The sequence below is a fragment of the Phodopus roborovskii genome, unplaced genomic scaffold (assembly GCF_943737965.1).
Source record: "Phodopus roborovskii unplaced genomic scaffold, PHOROB, whole genome shotgun sequence".
In the NCBI taxonomy this organism is placed as follows: domain Eukaryota; kingdom Metazoa; phylum Chordata; class Mammalia; order Rodentia; family Cricetidae; genus Phodopus; species Phodopus roborovskii.
The window spans coordinates 7,186,228-7,203,505 of record NW_026126407.1 but is presented as its reverse complement, the minus strand read 5'-3'; the positions used below and the strand labels follow the sequence as shown (position 1 = coordinate 7,203,505).

General features: G+C 48.5%; 1 protein-coding gene and 1 long non-coding RNA gene across 2 annotated transcripts; both read left to right on the top strand.

The window, feature by feature from the left end:
* Nucleotides 1–3,347: 3,347 nt before the first annotated feature.
* On the top strand, nt 3,348–7,365 carry LOC127218934 (uncharacterized). Its single transcript, XR_007834249.1, has 3 exons — nt 3,348–3,504; nt 5,406–5,567; nt 5,950–7,365. It is a non-coding gene; the product is annotated as an uncharacterized LOC127218934 (long non-coding RNA).
* A 2,151-nt stretch (nt 7,366–9,516) lies between these two features.
* Nucleotides 9,517–11,625, top strand: Tlcd2 (TLC domain containing 2). The gene is made up of 4 exons (XM_051180039.1): nt 9,517–9,853; nt 10,073–10,155; nt 10,362–10,444; nt 10,929–11,625. Exons 1-4 carry the CDS (start codon nt 9,681–9,683, stop codon nt 11,373–11,375), a joined length of 786 nt encoding a protein of 261 aa, XP_051035996.1. The 5' UTR covers nt 9,517–9,680; the 3' UTR covers nt 11,376–11,625.
* Nucleotides 11,626–17,278: the final 5,653 nt, after the last annotated feature.

Genomic DNA, 17,278 nt, shown 5'->3' with positions numbered 1-17,278 from the left:
TGGTCCCAACAGAACTGGATCTGAAAGGTCTTTGCTCTGGTCTCAGTTTATCCAAACTGAATGAAAACTTTTCTCCAAAGTCTGTGTGCCCTGCCCTCTAGTGGTGATGGGTATATACTACAATAGTGATCTTAAATGCATTTAAATCTACCTCTTGTTCTATGTCCTTTCAAGGCTGGAACCTGGCCCACTGAGATTTCTAAGACACTGCACCTTCCTTTATCTGAACTTTAGAAAACGCCTTCTTTGGGAGTTGAACCCAAGGTTTTTGCATGCTAGCTGAGCAAGTGTTGTACCCCTGAGCTAACTTTAAGGCTTGGTATGGAATGAGACTCTGGAGCTGAACTGTTGTTGAGCACCCTGGGTAGCTCTGATGCACAGATATTCAAGGCACACCTTGAAAAATAAGGGTCTGGTGTGTATAACTCTGTGACTGATGGTGTGTTTCACATGAGTAGAGTCCCACCACTACCAGCACTCAGGAGGCAGAGGCAGGAAGATCTCTATGAGTTCGAGGCCAGCCTGGTCTACAAAAGCTACAGAGAGAACCCTGTCTGAAAAAAAGAAAAAAGAAAAAGAAGAAGAAAGAAAGTAAAATAAGGTTCTGTAACTCTTCTCCCAATCTCCCTGTTCCTCACCTGTTAACTCCTGAATCCCCACTGAAGCACCCTTGGCACCCTTGGGTTTGGGGAAATCTGGGCTGAGAATTAGCCAGTCCTCTTTGACTACTCTAATGCCGTGTTTCCAGAAGTGCACATTTTGGCTAGTCACTGAGGGAAACTGCAGCTGCCTGTGGGCCACCAGCCCATGCCAAGTGAGGTCAGCAAGAAAGACGGTGAGTGTGCCAACTGTGGGTCTGGTGGATTTGTACTGTGCTAAGTGGTTTCAAACTTCTTCTTAAGTCCCTACAAGAAACCATACTTCATTATTTACACTGTTTTGTAGATGAAGAAAATATCGTCCCTAAGCTCACTGCCAGTTAACACAGGAATCTGAATGTTTGCCTAGTTCAGTGCTTCTCAACTAGGGTTAATTTGGAATGCCCAGAGGAAAGAAAGCTGGGGACACTTCTGGTAGTTATTATTGGGATCCTGTGCTGCTGGCATCTAGTGTAGAGGCCAGGGTAGCGCTGACCTTCCTACTGTGCACAGGACAGCCATGTACATAAGAAATTATCTGGCTCAACATATCAATAGTACTAAGATTGAGAAATTTCAGCCTGGAACCTGTGCTCTTGGCCTTGAGGTGGGTGAGAGGAGGTTACAGAGTGAAATGAAATGCAGAAGGGTCACCACAAGGGCCTTGAATGAGGAGGGAATGGGACTCCTATGCTAGGGATAATGGAGAATAGGGCAGCTTGTTGAAACTCCTCTTTCTTCCAAGTTTGGCCAGAGCCCTACTCAGTTTCCCCCAATCCTGCCAAGTCAGTCCTGGGACTTCACACTAAGTTTGTCCTGGAGTGACCCTGACTCCCAGCACAGAGCTGAGGCAACATATTTACCTGGATCTTTCTGTAGGAATTCCCAGAAGACAACTCTGGTTTCTAGGACCAGTGTGTTCCACCTGCAGTACCTGAGCTTACAAAATGTTGGCACATTTGCTGCGGGAGGGGGGTGGGCTAAAAGTAAAAATGAGTGGCACCTAAGTCAGAAGTGGAGAAAGTGGACAAAGGCAGAAGGACCCCCTTAGCTACCTGACCTAGGAAGGGTCAGGCAACTGAAACAGCGAGAAAGGGATAGCTGACCCACCAGGCTCGCTTTCCACAGCCTTTCTTTTTCTCTAGACTTGGGCTGTTTTCCTATACCATCCCCAGGAGCCTACTGAGCACCCACACACAGCTAGCCATCATAACAGGCTCCCTAAGAGTAGCCTCCCCAACAAACATATCCTGGTTCCAATCTCCTCAGAACTCTGAGAAACTAAGGAGATTTTTTTGTGAGGTGGCAATCCTGGAGTGAAGGAGAAAAGATCATGAAAGAGCATAGCGCCCCCACCGTCATGCTTGGGGTTCCATTTCCTTCCCTTATCACCCATGGGCGTGGGGGGGGCGGGATTGGAGAAAAGGAGATGGAGAAGGACAGGCGAGGAGGAGGATGTGGTTAATGCTGACTTGTCCCCTGGGCTCGAACAATCAGCTGTTACTAGGGCGGAAGGCAGGAAGTCTCCTTAAAGGCACAATGTCCTGAACGCAGAAACGTTAGCAGTCACTAGAGCAGTCCATACTAAACACAGGAGCTACCTCGGGCTCCCCTTTCAATTTTCCGCGCCCTCAATTTGGAGATAGTGCAAAAGTCATAAACTCTAGGCCACAAGTTCCTCTTTGGGGGTGAGGAGGGAGTGATGAGGTGGTCGCCGGCTTGTCTCTTTAAATAAGTAATTCAGCAGCTTTTGCCAAGTCATTGGGTTCATTTCAGTTTTTGCCCATCCCCCACTCTTCATACTCTGATTGGCCCCTGGGGAAGGAGCAGCCTCTTCATTGGTCTCCACCTTTGAAATCACTTCCCTAAGTAGGTCTGAGTCAGTGAAGCACTCTTGAGGGCGGTACTGAATGGGTGTTAATCTTAGGATGGGGCTTCTGGCTGATATTTCTAAACTTGATTTCTAAAGTGAGGGCTATGCTACAAATCTTTTGTTAGGAAGCTGCCCCTTGAGAAGCCGTGGGCTCTTAGGCGACTAGGACGAGACATTAACTAGAAGAGACCTCTAACTAGACCCACTAAGGGTAGACTAGCTCTCCAGTGAAGACTGGGGTTATGCGGGTGACAGTCGTCCCTATACCCCGAAGCCCTCGGGAGTTCTGCTGCATCGGTGGCTGACTTCCATTTTCAGTTCAGCCCAATCTGTTGCTTCTCAAGCCCCACCTTCTCTTAACTTAGGCCTTCTGTGGAGGCTGGTGAATCAGTTCTGAGGTTGTCTAAAAGTTCCAAGAAGGAGGGGCTGTAGCCCTTTAAGGACTTGCCGGCGACCGATTCAGAGATCAGTTTAAAAATGCCAACTCACATAGCGCGCTGCATTCTGGGAAGCCGAGTGTCACTGTAAGAACTTCATTAACCAGGATGCACTGCAAAAACACACGCCTTCACTTCCTTCTGTTCTTTTAAACTGTGGCTTGACGTAGAGCCGGTCTAAGTAAATTGCCTAGGCCGAGGGATAGCCACACCTTTTCGGCTATTGGCCAGCTGGTGAGTTGTTGGGCGTGGCTTAGAGCAGTTCCTCCGAGCAAGGGGGTGGCCTCCTTGCCAATCAGAGCCCAGACGTCGGGAGGGGCGGGAGTAAGCAGAGGTGCTGGAGCCCCCAAGTGGGTGTGGCCACGTTGCCCAGCAGTGGGCAGTGATTGGCCCTGGGCGGTGCATTCGCAGCTCGTGCGTCACGACGCCGCCAGCTGATCGGAGACTGGAGCCGGTGTGTGCTGGACGCTGAGAAGAGACAGAGCGTTCGGCCGTGCGGAGAGGACGCAGTGATTTTGCTCCCCAGTCCTCAGCAACCCCCCACACCCAGCATCAGGTGGGTGTGATCTGGGGACCCGGTCATTGCTGGGGGAATCGCGGTAACAGGATGATGGGGAAAAGTAGGGTCCTGGCGACCACACCCTGCCCTTCTGGGGGAGGGGAGAGGGGGTGGCGGGCACGGAGACGCTCCTGTGAGAGGGTCCTGGACTGGCCCGAGTAGTGTGTCTGGACGTTTAAAGAGAGGGTCCTGGACAGGAATCGTGGCAGAAAGTCCGGAGAGGTAATTGGGCAAGAAGAGGAGAGGCCGAGGGCTGGGGGCGTCTAACCCTGATGCCCTCTGGTTTGAGAATCCAGGAACTGACCATTTAGCCTGGGGAGAATGTGGGAGAGCGAGTGGTGTGAAGGTGCACTGCCTCTACTGGCGCTGACTGGGTCAGGGCTAGTTCAAGTCCCTGGCAGGGAAGGGGTCGCTGGGCGGGCCGGCCCCTCCTCTCATTTCCTCTCGGGGATGTTATGTAAGGGGGGAGGGGAAAGGAGTAGGGGGCGGCGGTGCGGAGGCCTTATGCAACCCAAAGGTTAGGGTTTCACCGCGGTTGGGCGGAGGTTGGGGGGGCGGACAGGAGGAGGGCCTGGAAACTCTACCCGCACCCCCCCACAGCCTAACTGGCCGTCTTGGACAGAGAGAAGGTCACCTTTGCACCTCCCCCCAGTATGTCCGGTGGTGAGGCCCCTAGCCCCGGCTTGGCCATGACCGCCTGGGAAGCCGGCTGGCTGGGTGGGGCGCCTGGGTTAGTCATCGCTGGGCTCCCTCTCTCCCCACCTCCTGGCCAACTCTTGGCCCCTCCCCACGGGCCTCTGGCTAGGCTAACGTCCCCACCTCCTTCTGGCCCTAGTTTCGGCCTCTAACTCATTTGGCCTGTCATTCTGGCTGTCAGTAGGCTAGGAGTTGTCATGGTGCCAGAGGGTTGATGGAGCAGCTGGTCAGAGGGTCAGTGCCCTGGGCCCACCCCGCCCGGCAGCCAAGGGCACCTGCTTGGCACAAACTCTCAGCAGCCAATGAACCCTGTAGCTGAACAGAGTCAACTTGGGCAGAGAGGAGTGGACAGAGACTTCACCTAGGAGAAGAGAAGGAAGATACCACAAAGTTTATGCTTCCCAAGAGGCTTTTGGAATTTGAAAATCACCCACCCCACCGTAATCATTCCACCCCCTGAATCTAGAAATCCCAAGGCAAAATCTCCTTGGCCCCTCAATCTGGCAATGGCCATGCCCTTGGACTGACTGTGCAGAACCTCCCTCTCCAACTCACAGCCCTCTAGCCTGCCACGCCCCCAGCCCCCTCCCTGGGCCATGCTGCAAGGCCCCGGCTTTTCCTGCTGATTCATGCGTTGGAACTGTGGGGGCGGGGCTTGGAACTTGGAACAAAGTTCAGACGTGGAGGGGCCGGCAGACAGCTTGGAATTCATACCAGATGTACCCGGAATGTGTAAGCGGAATGCCTGGCATCTCAGAGTCCTGAGGAAGCTGCCCAGCCACCCCTGCCCGTGCATCCCTCCCCTCCTGCCTCTGGTCTGCTGTCCTCTCCCTCATATTGCTCAGAGCCCCTGCTGACCTCCCACACTCTAGCCCTTCTCCCCCCTTCTAATCCTCCACAAACCCTCCTTCCAGCTGAATTCAGGAACAGACCTCATAACTCTGGACCTGAAGTAAAAATTTTCACTTAAGACCTGGGTTCTAGACCCTGCCCTTTGAAGGTTGAAGATACCAGATTCCTCAACCGGTTGTCAAGGGTTGCCCTTGCTTCTTGGTCTGTAAAGCAGGTCAAGGCAAGTGTATTTAGAAGTCTCTTGCATCTCACTCAAGAACCAAAGGTATTGAAAGTCAGCTAGAGTGGGTGGCCATGCCCATCGCCCAGCCCTATGCCGAGCTTTCCTGTCTTTCCTCCCTCTCATTTAGGAGCCTGTGCCTCCCACACCCTCCCCTGGCTGAGCCGCAGTAGTTCTTCAGTGGCAAGCTTTATGTCCTGACCCCGCTAAAGCTGCCAGTTGAAGAACTGTTGCCCTCTGCCCTTGGCTTCGAGGAGGAAGAGGAGCAGCTTCTTCGCCTATCATCTGGAAGGTGACAGAACTGGGGTTGGGAAGGGCTGGGCAGCAGGGGTGATGGATGGCTTTAGGGAAGGGAAAGTGCTCTGGGGAGCCCTTACCCACACTGGCCCAGCAAAAGATCCAGGTTAAAGGTCCTGACTAAGTTGGAGAATAGTTGGCTCCAACTCCCCAAGGTTGGTTGATCTCTGTGTACAATGGGAAAGAATGGAAGGAAAGTCCGTCTACCTGTTTATCAAGACTTCCTCATAGGCCTGCCTTTCTTATCTTCTCCCCCCACCCCAGCTTTCACATGAGGTCCTAAAGTAAATGTACTCATAGGAAAGGTGACACCAAAATTCTGATCTAAATAGTCCATCCATATGTTTACCTTTCTCTGTATTTTTTTTTTTTTTTAGATTGGTCCAGATTTTGGATTTAGGGGTACTTAACCTCTGTGGGATCCTTAAACCTGTCTATTTCTCCACCTGTGAAATGGGGAATCCCATAGATGAGTAGGCAGGAGGGCATCACAAGTCCACCTGTGCTGACTCAGAGCCTGGGCTCTTCTTTTCCTGGGGGTAAAAACAAAACAGCTCTTCATACAAATTGTCCCTCGCTCACCCCCTGACTATACAGCCAGGAATTGGGGTGGAGGGAAAGATTAAGAACTAGTGGGAGGCTAGTCCTATGCTGACTTCTCATTATACAAGGGTGACCCAAGGTTTCCCCTCTACCCAAAGTGAGATTCCAGCTCCTGATTGGGTCCTAGCAACCGATGCCATTTATTTTCTTCCTTTGCTTTCCAGGATAGTGAGACTCAGCTCAGTGCTATGCAGGCAAGAAATTGTCTCCTCCAGCCATTAGGGGAGATGGGTTGTCTGATATGAGTCCCTCTGCTGCCTCTAGCTCCTGATTCATTCTCAAGCTTGGGCTTGGGCTCAGATTGTGGTTCAACTTTGGCCCAGTCTCCCTAACAGAAGATGGGTTCAGGGGCTATAGGAAGCTGTTTGTTCTGCTTGGCAGGAAACAGAGGGGGAATTCTAGCCTATTCTCTATTTATGAGAAACTGAAAGTCATAGGGGAGAATAGATCACATAACCTAGTCCTACTACAGCCTGAGATGAGGGATAGGATGTGTAAGGGACTGCAGCAGAGAGGGGGATGGGGAAAACCAAATCTACTCATACACTGCAACAAAGATTGCTCTGTCCCGAGACATTGCTTTCTTCCCCTCCTCGCTTTACTGGCCACAGTGTGTCCCTCCAGCACTGGGTTCATGGCTCTGCTGTCTTCATCCAACATGGAGCCTCAGAGGTGAGGAAGGGCAGCCTGGAAACACAGAGGCAGGTGGAAGACCAGTGAAGGACCTGGCCTGGAGCCACAAGGGCTTGTCCCAGACATTGGTCAGAGGGGCTCATAGAAGCCTGGAGAGCACCAGGAAAGAGCCGCCAGCCTCAATGAAAAGACAGCTTCCAGCCATCTCCTCTCCAGACCTACCTCCCTTGGAGATGAAGAGCTATAATGAAGTGCCCTGCAGTTCCTATATACTCACCCTCAAGGAGCATGAGCCACCTGTGAAAGGAAACACGAGCAAATTCAAAGAGAGGTTCAAATGTGTAACACTATGGAAAAACATGTTTTTGGCTGGGGCTGTAGCTCAGTTGGTAGAATGCTTGCTTTATGTCCACAAAGTCCTGGTTGAAGCTTCTGCATTGCCTAAAACTGGGTGTGGTGGCACAGGCCTACAATCCCTGGAGGTGGTGGCAAGAGGATCCTACAAGAGGTCATCCTCTGCTACACAGTGAGTCATCCTGAACTACATGAGACTCTTGTCTCAAAAAAAAAAAAAAAAAAAAAAAAAGAAAGGAAGAAAAGAAAAAGAAAAAAGAAAGAAATAAATTAGAAATTAGTAATTGAAAGAAGGCAGACATCACTGAAAACATTTTCCCGTGATCACGTTGTAACAAATTAATGAAAGCCAAAAGAACACTCCCATACATTGTGGGTAGCAGGATCAAACATTGCAAGAGATGACTTTTGGCCTTGTAATTTTGTGTTCTAGTAATGTATCTTAAAAATCAGGATTCGATTATAAAATGTTCATCTTGGCATTGCAATAGAGAACAATAGAAAGCAACTGCTTGTTTGGACAGCCATTCCTTTTCTGTAATGAAAGTTTGCAGTAGGGGATTGCTTAAGTGAATTATATTCATTCCGATGGTGAAGTACTGCATTGCCTTCCAAAGTCATGGAGAAAAATGCTCTTTGGATATTAAAAAGATTATAAAATGTATGAATTTGTGACCTTAATTTTGTTTTTTAAACACTTTGTTTTTAAAATTATGAGTGCATACTTGTAATCCGTAGATCTAAAAAAAAAAAAAAGATTGAAAGTGGGCTGAAAATGTTAACAATGGTTACTTTTGGATGGGGGATAGAGCAGTTGTGAATATTTTCTACACTAATTGTATATTGCTTTTATATGTTAAATAAATTGCAAAAGATAAATGTAGTTTTTAATTTTGTGTGTATGAGTGTTTTGCCTACATGCATGTATGTAAATCATTCCCATGCCTAGTGCCTGCCTCCAGAGGCCAAAAGAGGGCTTAGAACTGGAGTTACACAGTTGTGAGCCACCACGTGGGTGATGGGAATTAAATATAGGGCCTCTGCAAGAGCAGCATGCTAACTTCTGAGCCATCTCTTTACCCCCTCTGTAATTTTTAAAAGATTTATATTATGTGTCTGTGGGTATGGATACATGAGTGTGGGTGCTTGCAGAGTCAGAAGAGGTCTTCACAGTCTCGTGAGCTGAGTTACATGCTGTTATGAGCCATCTGATATGGATGCTGGGAATTGAACTCAGGTCTCTAGAAGAGCTGCATGTGCTCTTAGCCACTAGAGCCCTCTCTCCAGTTTGATGTTTTTTTTTTTTTTTTTTTTTTTTTTTTTTTTAAATTTGGAGAATTGGGTGTGGGAGAATGGGCTGTACCTAATGTCCTGTTGAAAAATGTTTGCTTGAGTCACCTATTGCTTCTTGACGTGTGTGTGTGTGTGTGTGTGTTTTGCTGGGAATCACACCCAGGGACTTGTACAAGCTGGACAGGTGCTCTCTGCCACACTGAAGGTAGCCAGCCCTGTGAACGTCATTCTTGTCTGAATCCATCCACTCACTCTGCATATAGGAAGCATTCCTCCGAGTTTCTGGCTGTCAGCCAGCGAAGGTGGTGTATAGCTCAAAGTAAGAAAGACTTAAGAAATGGTCAAAACCAGTCACTCTTCAGGGAATTTGGGGTTGGAGAGGACGTTCCTCTTAAGGCCAAATGGTCTAGTATCTGAACAGTGTTACGGTGTTATTAACTGTGGGTGTTTATCTCTTTGAAGTTGACCTTTTTCTTGAGACCTGGGGAGAGAAGGAGAATGCGTTTCAAGTATGTGGTAGTAGTGATTTCCATTTGCCTCCCTTGCCTAATAAAGATCTCCAGAAGTGGGGGGGAAAAAAACTTGGGAAAGGATCCCCCCAGTGGACTCCTACAAAATGATTGTGGGGAAACTTCTGTTTGGGGGAATAGTATGTAAGGGAATTTCAGATGGGCAGAGGGCACCTCTGCGTAACCGGCCATGTTCACAGGTAAAGGTGTTGTGGGGCAAGGTTTGGTCCCTCAGGGGTTAGGCTGCGCTGGCCTTCTACTTTGGGGCTAAGGGTAAGGATGATCTGTAGGTGAGAGTTGAGGAAACCAGAACAGGTGAAAGTTAGTGGGCGGAGTCCCAGACCTGTCAGGTAAGGCTAGACTAGATTGCTTTCTGGGATTCTGAGGGGTTTGGCATTGGAAAAAGACTTCAAGTGTTGTGCAGAAAGGTCTCTGAACTTGATTGCTGGACTTGATGCCCGGGAGCCCCCAAACCACTATCCCCAGGCAGGGCGGGACACCATTGCTTCTGTGGCTCCACGGGTGGTGGACCCACAGCCGCACCAATCACTGCCCAGACGAGGGATAGGGGCGTGGACAAGCAGGGGAAAGTTACAACAAGCTGGAAAAGCTAGGCGGGCTAGGAAGCCCGGGGCACAGCCCATTGGAAAAGCCTGTCCAGGTCCCAGACACAAGGATCAAAAGCACAAGCTAAAGCCTCGCTGACCTGCCACACCATGGCATCCTGGGGGCTCCTCGTGACTGGTGCCTCCTTCATGGTATTTCGGGGGCTACACTGGGGACTGCAGCTGCTGCCCACCCCGGAATCTGCTCGGGACCGCTGGATGTGGCGGAACATTTTCGTTTCGCTGATACACAGCCTACTGTCTGGAGCAGGGGCGCTGATCGGGTGCGGAACTTGGGGATTGATGAAGCACTGAGGGGAGGGGCGCGGGTGGAGATGAGGGCGTGGAAGACTGAGGTTGGAACACTGGGTGGGTACCTTTTAGAATAGATGCGAAGTCTTCAAAATCTGGAACTGGGTTGGGTTGCGGATGGGTGGGAGTACTCAGGGGAGGAATGGATCTAGGTCTTGGAGAATTTGACCTTAGCTCCCCATCTTCCCCAGGCTGTGGCTGTATCCTCAGATGGTCACCAACCCGATTCATGGCCACCCATCGTGGGCAATGGTCCTAGTAGCAATGTCAGTGGGTGAGTGTACAGAACAGACTGGGCGACGGAAGACAGTGTTGGAGCGGGAAGTCTAGGTCCCTCCCCGGCTTTGGAATGGAGCAGGTGTTGCTGGAGGTTTGCTGTGAGGGACTGAGGACCTGGGAAAAGTGGGATTTGAGACACCTCTATCTATGCTGTGCACCAGCTCTGAGGAGGAGCCTGAACCCCCTCCCCCATGCCCACAGGTTATTTCCTGGCGGATGGAGTTGACATGCTGTGGAATCAGACCTTGGCCCAGGCTTGGGATCTTCTCTGTCACCATTTGGTGGTGAGACACTGATGGGAGAGGCCAGACAGAAAGGAAGCACTCCCAACTTGAGGACCCAACCCCTCTTCAGCCTTCCCACAAAATCCCCTGAAAACCCATCTTCCCAGTCTTGGGCTGAACTAGAGGGAGGTTTTGACTACTAGCCACAGTTTGAAGTCTGGGTGCTCCCCAAGGAGTTTGGATCCCCCACAAACAGGTCAGGAAAACTTTGATACAGTTTTTCTGAGAGGGAGGAGTCATGATACAGGGCGTGGGAATGAGGCAGGAAAAGCCAGGAATGAAAGCTGGGGTGTGCTATGCAAATAGTTTAGCTTCAGAGTGAGAAAGCCTCTGGGCTAAGGCTGCTCACGCTCCCTAGATAAGGGTCAGGTTTGGAGGGAGTCCTACAAAATGCTTAAGAGTCCCCAGTATAGGATTAGAATTAGGATGTCAGGGCTTGGTGGCACAGGTCATGCAAAGGTGTGACTTTGAACTTTGCCCCTAGGTAGTGAGCTGCCTCAGCACTGCTGTTCTGTCTGGCCACTTTGTGGGCTTCGCTATGGTATCTCTACTTCTGGAGCTGAACTCCATCTGTTTGCACCTACGGAAGCTGCTGCTGCTTTCCCATAAGGCCTCATCCTTGGCCTTCAGAATAACCAGTTGGGCCACCCTGACCACTCTGGCCCTCTTCCGTCTTCTGCCTCTGGGATGGATGAGTCTGTGGCTGTTGCAGCAGCACTACCAGCTGTCTCTTGCTTTGGTCATCCTTTGTGGAACGGGGCTGGTCACCGTGGGTATCATGAGCATTTCTTTGGGTATCCGCATTCTGATCAGGGATGTCTTGCAGCCCCGGCCCTACCCTATCTTTGTGCACAAGGAGACTCAGCAGACCAAGACACATGATGGTGAGTCAGTCACCAGGAACAATTCCACTCTCAGTATGAAAGACTAGAGAAGTGGAGGTTTCCTCTTCTGTCAGGCAGGGAATACTGGGGCCAGCAGAAGGAGATAGTAGCCTTCACTGCATAGTCTACTGTGTAGCAAGGGCTAGACTGTATTATCAGCATCAGTGTCTCAGGACCTTTTCCAAATAACTCACTTCTCTCCCCTTCCCAAGTCTCAAGAAGGAATGTGGATGCTAGTGACCTCATGGGAACTTAGAGTCTGCTCACCGAATTCCTTTGCTCCTGAGTAAGGACAGACAATGGGACAGGAGGTCTTTCTAAAATCAGAGAGACCTGGGGGGGGGCACATGCCAGAGGCAGAGAGACCTCATTTATGACCAAATTCTGGCAGTGAGATGAGAGCACAAGAAACATTATCTGGCTGGGCGGTGGCGGCGACGGCAGTGCACACCTTTAATCCCAGCACTCGGGAAGCAGAGACAGGCAGATCTCTGTGAGTTCGAGACTAGCCTGGTCTATAAGAGCTAGTTCCAGGAGAAACCCTGTCTCGAAAATCAAAAAAAAAAAAAAAAAAAAAAAAAAAAAAGAAGAAGAAGAAGAAAAAGAAGAAGAAACATTACATTATCTGTTGCCAGGAGGGATAGGCATGGAGCTGCAAGTGACAGACAGAAGCCGGGCCACTTCAATTGTTGCCCATACCTTCGATCCTCTAGGCCAGTCTACAAATACTTGGATTGTACTCAACCCTATTGCATAGCCTTTCTAATACTTTATGTACCTTCTGGCCATTTTAGAGAAATGTAAATTCTTAAATGAACATGGTCTGTCTCCTAAGGCAGCACAGAGCCAGGAGCCACAGGAGAGACTGAAGTACTCAGTGTGACCACCCACTGAGCTTTTCAAGGCTCTGGATTTCAAGCACAGCAGAGGAGAGCAGCCCCCACCCCCTCCAGAGGTGACAGATAGCTGCCAGATCCACTTCTGTAGTCTTTTGAAGGTTCTCTCCTTCCTGTCTCTGTAGCAAGTCTGCTATTGCAGGTCTCCTCCCTTTCTAGTCTGAAGGTCCAGGTTACAGGAACTAAAGAGCAGATTAAGATTACTTTGTGCTGAACAATGGGGCAGAAAGTGATAACCCTTAACAACCCACAAAAAAGATACAAGAGCAAAAAGAGGCAGGAGGGGCTTTTAAAAATTGATCCTAAGGCAGGTGTTGGTGGCACGGACCTTTGATCCCAGCACTTGGGAGGCAGAAGCAGGTGGATCTCTGAGTTAGAAGCCAGCCTGGTCTACAGAGTGAGCTCCAGACAGCCAAGGCTACACAGAAAAACCCTGTCTTGAAAAACTAAAACCATTAAAAAGAAAAAAAAAAAAAAGACGATGCTAAAAAGTTAAGGGAGAGAAAGATAAAGAGGATGAGGAAGACAGATGTGCACAGACAACGGTCTGGGTAGCAGAGAAAAAGATTAAACCCCATTGAGAAGCCAGGCAAAGAGAGCTTGAGGGTAGGGAAGAGCAAAGCTTCAGCAGACACCGAGAAAGGCTGTTACAGAGGTTGAGAGGAACCCACATCACAGCACTGATGAAATGATCACAAACAAAGAAGGCAGGAAAAACAGGAATAAAGTGGGACAGAAAGGGACCCCAAGAGAGGAAGGCCCAGCTAGCCTAGACATGAAACTATTGAAAGCAGACTCTGGAGAGATGGAGGTGATTAGTGGCAAATGGAGAGATTAACAGGGTGAGAGAGAGGTGGAGATGGAGAAGGGGGGGTCAGCGAGGGGACTGAGAAGCAGGGGCAGAGGCGGGAGACGGTTTGCTGTATAGAAACAGGAAGCGTGTTGATCAGGAGATGGGCAGCAAGACAAAGCACAGGCAGCTGCAGTGAGATGCAGACAGGCTGACAGTTACAGGAAGGCAGAGACTGGTGGGGAGAGGGGTCACGTCAGCATCAGCAGTGAGACAGAAGGGTAAGGCAGGGCAGAGGAGACTCACGAGGAGTGGGGACAGCATGTAAAGCAACTAGGTAACACCCAAAAGAAGTAAAGGAGGAACAAAGAGATGGAGAGAGAGGAAACAAAAAAAGGAATGGGAAGCAGAGAAAGAATATTCCATGAGATCTCCATTATAGTCAGAAAAACAGGAGCCAAGCAGAGAAAATAACAAGCAAAAAGACTGGAGCCTGCCAAGGTGGCACATGCTGATAATGCTAGCGCTTGGGAATGACAAGCAGGAGGATCAGGAGTTCAAGGCCAACCTGGGCTACACGAAACCCTGCCTCAATAAACCAACAAAACAGGAAAAAGAAAAAATTGGATGTGATGTGGTAGCTGCAGCATTACCAAGATCCTGGGTTCAATGGCCAGCACAAAGAATTTTGTTTTTTAAATGTAGGGTTCCACAGGTGCTTTGTTTGATATGGGTCTCATCACCAGAGTAATACCATGGCCAGGTGAAGTAGTCCTCAAGACTGACTCCATGCTGTTCCAGCAACTTGCTGATAGACTCTGCCCTCCAGCAGAGGGGGAGAGCCTCACTGGCGAGAGAACATTGACATTTTAGGCCTCAGAACACTATCCCTATTATACATGAATAAATTGCTATGCAAATGATTTCATTAGTCTACTGTGAATGTGATTGCTTTGAGTCATTTCTCTTGGCTCCAGTGGTACCCTGGTTTGCAATGTGATGTGGGTTGTGGAAGCTTTGACTTGGAAGGGTTTCCTATTACAGATTTCTCTGTCTCTCCCTCCCCCTTTCTCTGTTTTTGTTTGTTTGTTTTGTGGGTTTTGGTGTGTGTGTGTGTGTGTGTGTGTGTGTGTGTGTGTGTGTGTGTGTGTTTGTATGGTGTGTGTGGTCTGCTTGGATGAAGTGGTGACTTGCATTAAATTTTTCCTGATCCTCCTGCCTTCTAGGATCTAGACCTGTGAGTATGGAAGTGTACCATCATCATAAAAGGCCAGGCCAACACAGTCTCTTTATTTTTTGTTTGTTTGTTCAATTGTTTTTTGAGACAGGGTTTCTCTGTGTAGCTTTTGGAGCCTGTCCTGGAACTCACTTTGTGGATCAGGTTGGCCTTGAACTCACAAAGATCCACCTGCCTCTGCCTTCCAAGTGCTGGGATTAAAAGCATGTGTTACCACCATCCAGCACACATTCTGTTTGTAGTCTACAAATAATTGAAATGTTATCAGATCCACTATGATCGGAAAACAAACCTAGGGGACAGATGTCTTAGTAAATAAAGACACTTGTTATCAATCAGGCCTGATGACCAGATGGGTTTTGTTGTTGTTGTTGTTGTGCTGTTGTTGCATTTTTTTGATTTTTTTCTTTTTTGTTTTTAGCTCTGGCTGACCTGGAACTCAGAGCTCCACCTGTCTCTGCCACCACACTTGGCCTAACACCCTGAGTTTGACCCTCAGGGCCCACATGATGGAAGTATAGAGTAGATTCTCACAAGTCCTCTTCTGCCTTTCTCATGTGCTGTGTGGCATGGGCCCTCCTTCCTCAAAGGGGGAAATGTAAGAATTAAAAAAGAAAGAAACCGGAGCAAACTCAGGTCCTGTGTGATGATGGCTCAGCAAGTAAACGTGCTTTCTACCAAAACTGTGGAGACCGAGGACAGCCTCCTTTAGGTCATCCTCTGGCCTCCACAGGCATGCACACACACACGTGTGCCTACACATACACACCATCAGGAAATAAATACATCAAGAAATGTAAGGACATTTTTAAGGTGGTATGTAAAATTAATAAAATAAAAAAAATATTTTTAAAAGAACAATTCCCAGTCTGGAGAGATGGCTCAGAGGTTAAGAGCAGTGAGATTCTGAGTTCAATTCCCAGTACCCACATGGTGGCTCACAATCTCTTCTGCCATGCAGGGATCATACAGGCAGAAAACTGTAAACATAATAAACAAATCAATCTTTAAAAATTTGTAAGTAATAGATTTAAGTAAATAAATAAACAAATAAAAGAACAAATCCAACCAGGCCTGAGGACACACCTGTAATCCTAGCCCTTGGATGTCTGAGATAGGAAAGTGAGGAGTTCAAGACTAGCCTCAGCTAGATGGTACATTCAAGACTAGCCTGTGTTATAGAGAAGCAGAGAAGAGAGAGAGACAAGAGAGAGAGGAGAGAGAAAAAGAGTGAGGAGAGAATGGTCAGTGAAGACTGGGAAAGTGAGACTCCAATTGGAGGAAAAACCCTCCAATTTACTTAAGTGGGTATGAGTGGACTTGAGAGTGGAGGAGCTCCAAAGTGAAGAGCAAGACACTGATGACAAAGACCCATCAGCTCAGATAAATTACCTCCGAAATGGCTTTTCCACATCAGGATGTTTTGGCTTGAAAGTCAGCCAGACTAACTCAGCGACTATTGATTTCTGCAGTCTCTTTCCAGGGTGGTGTCGATTCCTCTGTCCTCTGCAGACATTACTGCTGCTGAAGCTGGCATTGTTGAGCAGTATCTGTCCATGAAATGGTAGACACACCTTCTGCAGGATCCGAACACAGATGCAACTCTTGGTCTCAGGGAGTCTTTCTGCAGAGATAAACACAACGTGTGTGTTTACAACAGGAGAGGGTCCCTGGAAAGGGCTCCCTGCCTACCACCACCAAAAACACAAACCTTGGGCTAACATCTGACATTTCAGGGAATGAACGTATATATTTATGATGTAGCCCTGGATGTTCTGGAATGCACAATATAGACCAGGATGACCTCAAAACTCAGAGATCCATTTGCCTCTGTTTCTCAGGAGCTAGGATTAGAGATGAGGACCACCATGCTTGGGTCATGATTTATTTAGTTTTATTTTATGTGTATGGATGTCAGCCTGCATGTATGTGTGTGTATCATGGGCATGCCTGGTGCCCACAGAGGTCAGGAGAGTGTTGGATCCCCTGAAGATGAAATCACAAATGACTGCATCAGTCCAGTGAGGGTGCTGCGAATGAAACTCAGTTTGCAAGAGTAGTATGTGCTCTGAACTGTTGAGCTGTGTCTCCAGCCTCAGATTTCTCAGTTAATTTTGCCCTCTCACTCAGGTCCACCTGCTCATGTCCTTGAGAGAACTTCTTCATCTTCTTGACCTTCACTGGCCATTGTGCCGGTTCCAGTGGCTGAGAGACTTGCAGATCTCAAGTTCAGGCAGTGAAAGAGGAAGACAGATAAGCCCTTGGAGCTAGAGCACCACAAACACACCTGTTTCCTCTAGCCTGTCTGAGTACACTTTGCCCCAACCTTCTGCCCTTCCTTCCCCCAAGTCTAAATCTGCCCAATCCAAATGTGCCCCTTCCCCATAGTAATCCGAGTGATTCCTGGGACCTTAGGAAGAAGGCAGATGAGAAATTTGCACAGCTTAAGGCAGCTGCAGTAGTATTTCTTTACTGTACATTCAATCTTAAAAATTTATGCCAGGTGGTGGTGCACACCTTTAATCCCAGCCCTCAGGAGGCAGAGGCAGTTGGATCTCTGTGAGTTCAAGGCCAGTCTGGTCTACAGAGTCAGTTCTAGGACAGCCAGGGCTATACAGAGAATTGGGGGGGGGTGTTGCTGTTTCCTTTGATGTACAGCAACTTTTTATTTTCTGTTTATGATGGTTAGTTCCTGTGCTGTGGTGTTTTATTTAAAAAGTTCTTGCATATATGGATATCTTGAAGGGTACGCCCTATGTTTTCTTCTAGAAGTTTCAGGTTTTAAATTAAGGTTTTTAATCCACTTTGAATTGGTTTTTGAAATATTTACAAACTGTCAAGTGCAACTACTGTGATCTAAGGAAGCAGTGTCATTTTATTTTGTCATTCCAAGTGTTCTCCTTTTAACAAATATTTATAAAGGACCCACTATGTTCCAAGCAAACAGGGTGAGATATAATGACAATGAGTAACCGAGACAGATCTCTGGGCCCACAGTCAGCATTTTGTTAAACTGAGGAAGTGGAG